The sequence below is a fragment of the Saccostrea cucullata genome, unplaced genomic scaffold (genome assembly GCF_032062105.1).
Source record: "Saccostrea cucullata isolate Sc308-1 unplaced genomic scaffold, CSIRO_AGI_Scuc_v1 ctg794, whole genome shotgun sequence".
NCBI classification, from domain to species: Eukaryota; Metazoa; Mollusca; class Bivalvia; order Ostreida; family Ostreidae; genus Saccostrea; species Saccostrea cuccullata.
Window position 1 is genome coordinate 183,956 of NW_026929297.1, and position 12,821 is coordinate 196,776.

At 35.3% G+C, this 12,821-nt stretch overlaps 1 protein-coding gene across 1 annotated transcript in view; it reads left to right on the top strand.

Moving 5' to 3' along the window:
* The first annotated feature begins 6,237 nt into the window (after window positions 1-6,237).
* Window positions 6,238-12,821, top strand: part of LOC134280369 (3-oxo-5-alpha-steroid 4-dehydrogenase 2-like) — a 46,536-nt gene continuing 39,952 nt past the window's right edge. The window contains exon 1 of the mRNA XM_062762777.1: window positions 6,238-6,278. Coding sequence (XP_062618761.1) covers window positions 6,238-6,278 — 41 coding nt within the window. The remainder of the gene's footprint in view (window positions 6,279-12,821) is intronic.

A 12,821-nucleotide genomic window follows, 5' to 3' on the forward strand; every position in this document is an offset into this window, starting at 1 on the left:
AAAGTTCTTGAGCGGGGCGTAAAACAAAATACTATCAACCGAACTGGGCCTTTTGGATGAGACCTATAACAAAAGTCCCACGAAAAAGATCCCTCGGTCTGCTGTAATCGGAAATATTGCGTAGTTTTTGAAAAGCTGAAATGCACGAATTTATTACATAATTGGATATGTTTTCAAAAAATCTTACAATGCGGCCTATTTCAAAGACTTCTCATAAAATTTAATCCCTTGTGTGACCCTACTTAGTTCCAGGGTTATGTTCAGAAATAACCAGAAGCCAAATGCGAATCAAAGTGATTCGTAATGTTTAAGAAATATGCTTACAAATTACAAATACAGTAAAATAAACTTTACATAATAAGCACCATTACCGCACTGTCACGTGGTCAAGCTGGCTATCTCCAAGAATCACTCAAGTTTAATAAGTTTAATAAATTTATTCACAAAAAAAATTTAATAATAATAACAAAGATCTAACACAAACTTACCACACACAAATTCACACCCTCTTCCTCACTATTAAACAATTAAACAAAGAAAAAAAAAACAATTGGTAATCAACAATTACCCAATTAACAAATTCATTAATCGGTTAATCACCCCGGGTATCTAATTCAGTTATTAATGCCAAACAAGTTCACAGATCATAGATTATCCTCGTCATCATCACGATCATCATCATCAACATCATCCTCATCCTCGATGCAGGAATGAATACAAAAGTTTGCCTTTTCTTATAAAGCGCTAACTCAAAGTTTCTTGGATAGACTTATCTGTTATCCGTTCACCAACAAATATTTGGATCCACGCACAGCACTCTTCCGGGCCTTAGTCCCTGGAACCTTCCGCCGTCACAATGATCCCAACAGCTCAGTCTATGTATTAAGCGCAGGTCATACCAATATCAATGACGCTACAATGATGCATATTTATAAATCACATGTTTCACTACACATGTTTGGCAATACCACTATATATGTTTGGCTATTCATTCTCAATACAAAAATAATCAAAAAATATTAAGTATAATGGTTACCAGTTAACAAAAGTCAAAACAAATTATTGTCAATATGGCGCACCTTACTTTCAACTTCCGGTCATTCACTTCCGCCCAGACATTTAAACCAAAATTTAAATGGACAAACTATTCTACACAAAGAAACAAAACTGAGTACAAGAAAATAGCGAACATTTAACAATGAGAACTTTAAACGTTATCGATATAATACAACAGCCACTCGAACACTCTCGCTAACCGTCACACCTGAGTGAACAACAGGTAAAATGGTGAGAGCTGACCAAGTTCAGAAATAAGAACGAAGTTGTACTCAATAAAGACTATATACAAAGCAAATAACATCATAATATCATAAGTAAATACTTACCACGGACCTGTGTCCGTGTCAGTGTCAAGATAAAACTTGTATGGCTATTAACATATACTAGCTGCTCAAAAAAAAACGTGTCTGCAGCTACGTTTCTCTGCCGGGAATGACCAGGCCTCAATTGTTCTGGTCGGCTTAGCTATTTTGCAAGGACTTATGGGTAAAATAGGCATAGGGACAAAACGCGGGAAATACAAATCAAATGTACAAGCGCAATAGTGATTGTTACACACCTCCCCACTTAATAAAAAAAAATTGTTAACATTTTTTTTAAAACTACAATCACTACCAACTTGCCCTAACAATTTTGAAATAACTGAACGTATTTACAAAATTCTGAATACAAACCTGACTAATTTCTCCTTATCTGATTATTGGCGACTAAGGTAATCTGCACCAACGTTTTGGCTTCCCTTTATAGCTTCTATCCGGAACCGATAAGGTTGTAATTGTAGAGCCCAGCGCATTAACCTCGAGTTCTCTGTTTTGGACTTGTTAAGGTATGTTAATGGCTGATGGTCAGTCTCCAATACAAACTCACAATATAGATATTGATAGAACTTCTGAATTCCCCATACTTCTGCTAAGCATTCCTTTTCTATGACAGCATATGATCTCTCTCTGGGTTGCAGTTTTCTACTTGCGTAAGCTACTGGAAGCTTCTTTCCATGTTCTTCCTGCAATAGAACTGCTCCTACCCCGTCATCTGCAGCATCTGTTGGTAAGATAAATATTTCATTGAACTCTGGAAGTTTCAGAATTGGTTCTGAGGATAACATCTGTATCAGTGTATCGAATGAACGTTGCTGAATATCTGTCCAAACTACTTGGTTGGGTTGACCTTTCTTTGTTAAATCAGATAGTGGGACGGCAATCGCTGAAAAATTTGGTATGAATCTTCTGTAGAATCCTGCCAACGCCAAGAACGATCTAACCTTCTTCTTCGTCATGGGTACTGGAGCATTTTGAATAGCTTCTATCTTGTTTAAATCTGGTTTCAGTCTCTGGTCACCTACTATGTGTCCTAAACAGTCTATCTGATCATATCCTATGAAACACTTATTTAGACGGTCGCGCTGTAAGTCCTGCTTTCCTAAGTCTGGTGAATAACTCTTTCAGTGCCATCAGATGTTCCTCCCAAGTATCTGAGTACACGATGATATCGTCTATGAAGTTTTCAACCCCCAAAATACCGTGTAGAAGTTTCCTCATCAGTCGGCTAAACGTTGCCGGCGCATTCACTAATCCGAATGGCATAGTACGAAATTGATACAAACCAGACGATGTTGAAAAGGCTGTAAGAGCTTTACTATCTTCTTCCATAGGAACTTGCCAGTATCCTTTACTCAAATCCAATTTCGAAACAAACTTCTTGCCTGTCATCTTTGAAAATATACTCTCTGTGTTCGGCATGGGCTCGGCGTCAAAGACTGTAATAGAGTTTAGTCTACGAAAGTCTATGCAGAATCTGTTTGTTCCGACCTTTTTTTCTAGCTATGACTACCAGTGATGAATATGGTGAGACAGATGTTTCTATTACATTCAACTGTAACATCTTCTCCACTTCTTCCTTTATGATACCCTCGGTATTGAAAGGAATAGGATACTGCTTCACCCGTATTGGATTTGATGATGTCAGTTCAATCTTATGTTTAACTAGTGTAGTCATTCCTGGAACGTCAGTGCGAAACATCAGCATACGATTCGCACAAAGATTTCACCGATTCTAGTTTATCAGCTTCCAGTCCTTCATTGAAAAGTACATCTGACACTGTTTCTGTCTGAGTATCTGTGGGTAACATCATTGAATTCTGCTCAGCAAGTGTTCCCTCTTCACTGAAGTCAATAAGTGATATGGCGCAAGTTGTAAGAACTCCACAGTGTATTTCCACACGAGGAATGTACTGTTTCAACAAATTGGCGTGAAGTGTCTTTACTTTACTTCCCATCTCAACTTTGTAATCCATATCGCCAACTTTCTGCACAACTTTATATGGTCCTCGCCACTGCATCAAGAGTTTATTTGACTTTGTCGGAAGTAGAACAAGTACTTGGTCACCAACTGTCATCTTTCGATCCCTTGTTCTCTTATTGTAATGGTTTCTCTGATGCTTCCTTGCTTTTTCCAATTGTTGATGAGCAATCTTACATGTCTATTCAAGTTTCTCCTTTAAGTCTAGTATATATTGGTAAGTAGTCTTCACTTCACTGTCTGGTATGTCCTTGGTCCACAGTTCCTTGAGTATCATCATCGGACCACGCACCAATCGACCATAGAGTAGCTCAAAGGGTGAAAATCCAAGGCTCTCTTGAGGTATCTCTCGATAAGCGAAGAGTAGTGCGTTAGGTACCTATCCCAGTCCCTAGGGTGTTCAGCACACATGCGCTTGAGCATCTGCTTTAACGTACCGTTGAATTTTTCAACAAGGCCGTTGCACATCGGATGATACGGCGTTGTAGAAAGGCGTTTGAGTGACAGCAATCGGCTAACTTCCTTCATAACTTCAGATGTAAACTGCGATCCCTGGTCTGTAAGCATTTCCGATGGAACACCAACTCTGCTTAAAACGTCTTTAAGCGCCTCTGCAACTCGTTCTGTTTCGATTCCTTTAAGTGCCACAGCTTCTGGATACCTGGTCGCATAGTCTACGATAGTGAGGATATATCGATTCCCTCTGTCTGTAACTGGCTGAAGCGGACCAACAATATCCACAGCAATACGCTGAAATGGTTCTGATATCATGGGCATTTGTCCAAGAGGAACTGCAGGTACTCTTCCCTTAGGTATTGTCTGTTGGCTTACGTCACACAACCGACAAAATCGCCTGACAGCTGCTTGTACTCCTGGCCAAAAGAATTCTGCTAGTATTCTGTCTGAAGTCTTCTTAACACCCAAATGTCCTGCCATAATACATACATGAGCCATCTTCATAACCATTGGTCTATACTTCTTTGGAACCATAAGCTGTCGATACGTCTTTCCATTTGACATCTTTAGACTACTGAATTCTCTGTAGAGTAATTGCTTCCGTAGAAACATCCTGGTTGAACCTCCATCACCGAGCTCCTTTACTGTCCCTTGTTTAGCAATGTCCCAACTCTTGCTTAGCGAATCGTCTTTCGTCTGTTCACTTAACATCTCATCACGTGATACATCTTGTAAAGTTTCAGGAACCCTCAATGGTTTATAAGGCAACTGCTTCTTCTTAAGTTGACTGCGTGTCTCAACAGCAAATGAAGGTTTAGAAGTTTTCATCCAATGAATATCCGGATTATCTGGTTTCCGAACACCATCAAAATTCCCAAGAATCAGATCAAACATCGGTGTTTCAAAGCATGAGACTTCAATTGTTCCAGTAAAATACGGTGTGTCAACTTCAACTATCGCAACATCTGCATCTACTACACATCCGTCAGCAAGCATGCATTTGTGAGTTTTTCCAGTCAGTTGGTTTGACGTAACCAGACTTTTCCGAATCACCGCACCACGACATCCGGTATCTCATAACACTGTCACAAGTTTATCTCCAACACATCCTTTCACAACTGGCATCACTCCATCATCAACTGAATTAATGTCACTTTGCGGCTTATGTGCACCAACATGAGAAGAGTCGTGTTCTTTTCCTTGTGAAAAGCGACGTCCATTTTTGTTGAATCCCTGTTGTGGTTTCTGTGGTCTATCAGATTTTTCCTGTGTGTTTGTCTTATTTGCTGAGGACTTCCTCGAAGGGCAATCAAACTGCTTGTGTCCGTATTTTTCTCAATTAAAACACTTGATTTCACCATTGGTTTTGGTTCTTACACTAGAACTTGGAAAAGATAACTGCTTTCCAAAGGAAACTTTCTAAAATTATTTGCAAAAATAATAATAATAATAACAAAGATCTCACACAAACTACCTCACACAAATCCACACCCTCTTTCTCACTATTAAACAATTAAACATAGAAAACAAAGAAAAAAACAATTGGTAATCAACAATTACCCAATTAACAAATTCATTAATCAGCCAATCACCCTGGGTATCTAATTCAGTTATTAATGCCAAACATGTTCACAGATTATAGATTATCCTCGTCATCATCACGATCATCATCATCAACCTCATCCTCGATGCAGGAATGAAATCAAAAGTTTGCCTTTTCTTGTAAATCTATAACTCAAAGTTTCATGGATAAACTTATCTGTTATCCGTTCACCAACAAATATTTGGATCCACGCACAGCACTCTTCCGGGCGTTAGTCCCTGGAACATTTCGCCGTCACAATGATCCCCTCAGCTCAGTCTATGTATCAAGCACAGGCCATACCAATATCCATGACGCTACAATGATGCATATTAATAAGTCACATGTTTCACTACACATGTTTGGCAATACCACTATATATACTGAAAGGAAAAAGAAACACAGGGTAGCATAATTTTCGATAAAAATTTGACCACATGACCGAAAATTACGAAAATTGGTCAGAAGGGAAATTTAGTTACTGTGCATCAAAATCAGTATTCAGAATTACTCAACCGTAAAATTTATGACGTCACGTAGGGAAAACGCAAAAAAACCCCAAAACACGTGCAATTTGATAACGACGAGTTTGTCAACAAATCTTGTTGCATTAATTGATGCATATGAGGTATGCACATCGTTTTTCAATATTAAGAGACATCATGAATTTATTGCAATCTTGGCAGAGTTTACGGAAGTTCAATGGGGTCTTGTTTTCGAATTGCCTAATTAATGAAATAGGCAACAAGGGTTTACTAAGCAGTCTTTTGTACATTTTTCCCCATAAAACTTGTTACCCGTTGTCAGAGAGTGTCTTGACTGGTTTTCAATCAACCGTGACGATGACGGTAACGCGAAACAGAGTCATGTTACGAGCTATAGAGTAGATGATTATAATCATTACGCTCATACGAAATTTGAAAGAAAACAATTCTGCAATTTGGTTTTTTGAGCCAGTCAACTTACGGTTGTATTCCTCTCACAGGCGACTGCGCGCGCCGTTTGACTTATTTTTTTGCGTGGTTACCCATGCTAAATATAGCCAGTATTTGAAAGATAAACACTCTGATGAAATTCCATGCAAAGGAGAAATAAGACTCTGACAAATGCACGAAATAGACATTGAAGATGATGAGAGTTTTCGATTTTCACTTTAGGGGGGTATCGTCATATGAACTTTAATAACTTATGAATAATTAGACAAAATCATATGAGAATTTGGTTATATCTTTCTGAAAGATGATTTAAAAGGGTAGATAGGATAACTAAAAATTATTTTAAGAAAAACAAATTTAATTCACCTCAAAAGTTTACCCTGCGTTTCTTTTTCCTTTCAGTATATGTTTGGCTATTCATTTTCAATATAAAAAATAATCAAAACAGTACTAAGTATAATGGTTACCAGTTAACATAAGTCAAAACAAATTACTGCCAATATGGCGCACCTTACTTTCAACCTCCGGTCATTCACTTCCGCCCAGACATTTAAACCAAAATTTTAAATGGACAAAATTTTCTACACAAAGTAACAAAACTGAGTACAAGAAAATAGCGAACATTTAACAATGAGAACTTTAAACGTTATCGATATAATACAACAGCCACTCGAACACTCTCGCTAACCGTCGCACCTGAGTGAACAACGGGTAAAATGGTGAGAGCTGGCCAAGTTCAGAAATAAGAACGAAGTTGTACTCAATAATAAAGAACAAGATAGGGTAACAGCCGATTCTGGCCCCTTATTTTATATAAAAATCAGAACACAGGTAAAATTGTAATAGTTTGTAGTTAAGAAGTTAAAATGATGCTTACTTTAAGACAAGCACTAATTCTGATTCAAAGCTTACATGGAAGCCACTAGAGGGTGCAGAAATAGTACATTTTCCCGAATTTCCTCAATTCTGGTAAAATTTCATCATATTTAGGATATATTTCTTTACTGAAAACATAGAGCACAAGCTTGCCTATCTGAGATTTTTACACATAAACTGCCTCTGATATCAATGTATAAAATATATAAATTTTGTAGATAGGCAAGCGTGTGCTCTATGATTTCCGAAAGAAAATATGCTGCAAAATTAATGAAAATTTGCTTAAAAAGGAGAAATTTGGAAAATTGGCCCATTTCTTGACCTAATTGTGACCTCTGTATAATCTTAAAACCAACAATTATTTTGTGGCAGAGGTGACAACAGGTTTTTATGGATAAACTGTTGGATCATTCTGAAAGACACCCAAAACCGGGGGCCAAATACTGGTCTTACCCTATCTTGGCCTTTGTCTTTTAAATAAAAACTATATACAAAGCAAATAATATCATAAGTAAATACTTACCACGGACCTGTCTCCGTGCCAGTGTCAAAATATTGCATGTACTGCTGCTATGTAAATATACTAGCTGCTTCGAAAATAGAATACGTGTCTGCAGCTACGTTTCTCTGCCGGGAATGACCAGGCCTCAATTGTTCTTGTCGGCTAAGCTATTTTTCAAGGACTTATGGGTATAATAAGCATAGGGACAAAACGCGGGAAATACAAATAAATGTACAAGTGCAATAGTGATTGTTACACATTCGGCAATTGTAATCAATGCTCTACACACATGCATTCTCTTTATTATTTGACTAACTAGCAACAGAACAAATGCAATTGTCCTTAAATTAGTTATGAAAAGAATCATTCATAAGTTAGATATTTAAGAGCATATAATATTCTGCATATCATATTTAAGTAAAACCAAATATGTAAAAGTATATTATGTTTTAAAGTCATTTTTATCTATAAAAAATAAGATGTTTTTAGAGAGTATATATCCAGGTGTTCCGTGATTAAGAATTATTAAACGAAAAAAGAAACTGTACAATAAGTACGGATGATCTTATTCAATTTATATAGGGTCTACCGAATATTTGTTTCATACTTTAAAAATAATATCTTGGGAACTGTAATTGAAACCGCAATTCATTCTTGCAAAGTCACTGAAATGTTTAAAAAATGATCTTCACTAAATATTTACAATTTGCGTGTGAAACCTCAGGACAGCATTATCTGATAATGATAAGGTGTATTTACGTTTTCATTTTATATATTCTTTTTATTCTTACCATGAAAACCACCTTTACCAATTAGCAAGGTCCAGATTATTCTCTGGATTATTTTTGTACCGATACAACGTCATCTATGAATACTCGTACAAACGATAAATAAAAGTAACAAAGCCTACTATAAAGCAGCTAGATTTCATACAGTTATAATATTTTCACTTACAATGCTTTTCTTAAATGACACATCAGTAAGATTTTGAACTATATTTTCTTAATTACTGTAATTGAAGTTTCAATATGTAAAAGATTCGTGTGCCAAATTAATAATCCGTTTGCATTTCCTAATCCAATTGGAGTTTGATTAGTCTTTTTTTCATGAAAGAAAAAAACAATGATGTTTATTATCATTGGATGTTACAATCATGACCCATACTGTTTTGAATCTGTGTTGCAATGTAGGTTTGGTAAATAAAAGAAATGAAATGTATTTTATTTCGTGAATGCATTGTCGGGATTAGATATCGTATATTGATTTGTTAAGAAAAAGTTCATTAAATATGTTTTTTTTCTGTAAAAAATGAAAAAATCTTCAAAAAAATATGACTAAAAATGATTTTGCTAAATTAATGTTTGAAACTTCAAATATAACAGTAATGGATAATGCAAGTTATATGTCATTTCTTATTTGCCTATCTAATGCTGTTGCGTGTTCTGAGAAAGGGTTCTTTGACAATTGTTAAGTATTAAAGTGCATTCTTTATCAACTAGACTCTACGCAGTAAATCGAATATTATCTACTGTATTTAAATAATGATATTAGCATATTCCACAAAAGTACCATCTGGTAGTATTGTGTAAAATAACACCGTCAACGACATTTGAACTAGAAAACTTTTTACTTATATTAATGGAAAGAAAGTGATTTTGTCTGGTGACATTTTTGAAGGACTTTTCGTAAATGGTGTGTTGTTTGTTGTCTGCTTAACTATTGTACCTTGCAATTGTTCACTCTGGAATGAATAGAAAGTATCAAAGATATTTATTGCAGGATATCTCTTTTCTCTCAAGAACAAAAGGACATAATTTAGTTAAATGTATATGTTATCGTTCTTTACGGCGCCGCTGGAGGGCCAGGCAAAAAAATATTCTTATTTTTTCGGACAAATTAGAAATTCGTTCGAACGAATAGGTTATTTGTTCGGACGAATAAGATATTTATTCCGACAAATTAGAAATTCGTTCGGACAAATTACAAATTTGTTCCGACAACTAAATTATTTGTACTGACAAATTAGAAATTCGTTCGGATGAACAAGTTATTTGTTCGGACGAATTAGATATTCGTTTGGACGAATTAGTTATTTGTTTGAACGAATTAGATATTTGTTTGGACAAATGAGAAATTCGTTTGGACGGATTAGATTTTTGTTCGGACAAATTAAATGTGTGCACAAAATAGCTCGTATAGAGTGATATACAATTTGTCTATTCAGGAGGATTCATCCTTTTTTAATACATAAATAGCTCTTTGGACCATGACAATTGGTATGGGAAAAAATGGCATTGAAAAAGTAAGCCTCACCCACCCACCCACCCCCCGAAATAGGACTGTCAACTTTGGGCAACTTTTCCTGTGCCCCCCCCCCCTTTGTTTTTTGCTTGTCAACTTTTCAGGCAAGTATTTTTTTCTCAGTCCCCTTTCAAAAACGATGCTACGTGGCTATATTGTATTATATTGGATAAACTTCGGACTCAAATTATCGAGCCTCTTATTCGATAGTTCTTAATTTTTTTAAGGTGGGGCTTACTAGCTAGGACATTTGTAGTTTTGATTCTATACCGCTGTTCCCACATTTAAGTATTTTGTGATGAAGGAACAAAACGAGGGAATCTCATAAGTCCATCTCCAATGGATTCTTTCTAAGATCGTTAAAAACTATTATAAGAAATGCTGAAAGTGAAATTAAATAGTTTGTTCGACTACATGTACCCCTTCAATAAGGGGAGGGGTTATAATTATGCTCTGTAAATCAATGTACTAGGGAATATACCAGATTGACCGGTTGACATCTTAAGGTAGGACAAAACACCCGTGGATTCTATTTTGACCCATTTCTTAAAAAAGTACTGGAGGAAAAAAGAGTAATATTACTATACTGACAACAATGAATGATCCATGAAAGAAAAATAATAAGTTTTGGCAAATTTGCGTTATTTTTTGTGAAAAAATCAGAGAATCCTATATATTGGTCATTTGGGAGCTTACATTTTGGAATGTGTTTACGCTATCTAAGTGCAATAAACAAGCATGTAACAGTCTGTTATAAAATGCAGTGCAATTTTGTCCCATAAATAGTAGAGGGCTGATATTTGGACGCATATATAAGGAGTCTCAATTCTTTGTGTACTACAAAGGTCAAGGTCATATCAAGAGGTCAAAGGTCAAATATTGTGACGTCATCTACTGAATATTTAATTTTTTTGCCATTGAATTTTTTTTAAATCATCAAAATACCTAAAACCACCGGTTCAATTTTCTTTATTTTTACCCATTTTATTCTAGGACCCATTTGAATCATTCTGTTAATTTTTTGTAAAAATTGAATGATATATTTTCTCTTGCGAAAACTTAAATTGTCGGATATTTACATGTGATTTTTCAGTTTCTGACACAATGTATGTTCTCTTTTACTTAATATTTTACCCAAATTTTCCCGTATCAATGTGACTTACTGATTTAAAGTAACAAAAAGGTCATCTTTATTAAAAGTATTACACAAATTTGCAATGGATCAATAGAGAATTCTAAAATAAGGCTCATTCTCAAGTCGAATGTCTGATTTCACAAACTTCTTACAGGGATCTGAAAGGCCATATTTCAGACTATGAGGGCAAAAAAATGTGCGGTTGAATTTCTTTCATATCATAGATAAAGAGAGATTCTGTATCAAAGAACAAAATATCAAAATTTCAGAAGAATTGAATTTGAGGGAAAAAAATGACCTACAAGGGTTGATCCAAAAGTAATGTCACTGTGTCCATATCTTAAATATTTGGCTTCAAATTATCAAATATAATGTACCAAAAGATACATTAACATAAATCTATTCAAAATTGAAAATTTCATTTAATAATGTTTAATGGAATTCATTTTGTACACGTTTAAAAAATCAAACATAGGGGGTGTCGCCGCGTCAAAACTAAACGTCACGTTTTACAATGTATACAGTTAGAATAAAAAAGACAAACACATTTAAAAAAGCATTTAAGAACGCGTCTAATCGTCTTATATTTTTAAAAAGGACAAAATCGACGACAATTTATAGTCTTTATTTAAAAATAGAATGGCGACATTGTTTTTTATCATCTACTTTATTGTTTATATCTGATGTATTGAAGAAAAGAAATGGAATAAAACGCCGAATTGAGTTTTAATGCGTTTTTCCTATAAAATCGGGAAATCACCAGTAGAGAAAGTTACGATGGTAAATCAGACTCGCAGAGGAAACAATGCAAAAACGAAACTTGTTCATAGATGGTTTCATACACTTCGGGTGGATCGTTGGTAATTAACTTATCAGTTGAGGATAGGAACATCGAAAGATACGAGTTTGGGTGGAGACATTCAATGGTGTCGACGTTGTCAAAAAAGAGATTCATTTCACGCGGTTTGAGTCATTCATTGTACGAGGGTTGATCCAAAAGTAATGTCACTGTGTCAATATCTTTAATAATCATAAATAATATACCAAAAGATGCATAAAAATAATTCTAATCAAAATTGAAAATTTCATTTAATAATGTTTACTTGAATTAATTTTATAGACGTTTAAAATATTAAAGATAAGGGATGTCGCCGCGTCACAACTAAACGTCACGTTTTGTATTGTAAATTGTTAGAATGAAAAAAGACAAACACTTTAAAAAGCTACTAAAAAACATCCTATCTTCAAATATTTTAAAGACAAAATTTTACGACATTTTCCAGTCTTAAGATGAAAATAAAATGACGTCATTGCTTTTTGATCATAAACATACGTTTTAATCTGCTGGATTGAACACAAGAAATGTCAAAATGGAGAAAAACCGCTGAAACGATCTGTGATGCGTTTTTGCTTCAAAATTGGGAAATCGCCCGTAGAAACAGTTACGATGATAATCAGACACACAGAGGATAAAATGTGAATAAGAGACTTGTTTATAGATGGTTTCAGCGATTTTTATCGGGTCGTGGGTCACTGAATGATCAGCAGAGGACAAAAAGACCGAAAAAAGGTGGTCGGGTGGGAACATTCTTGAAATGGTGTCTGACGTTGTCCAAAAAGAGAGACGATAAGACGGTTAAACCGATATGAGAAACTAGGTTTTTCTTATGGTTCTGT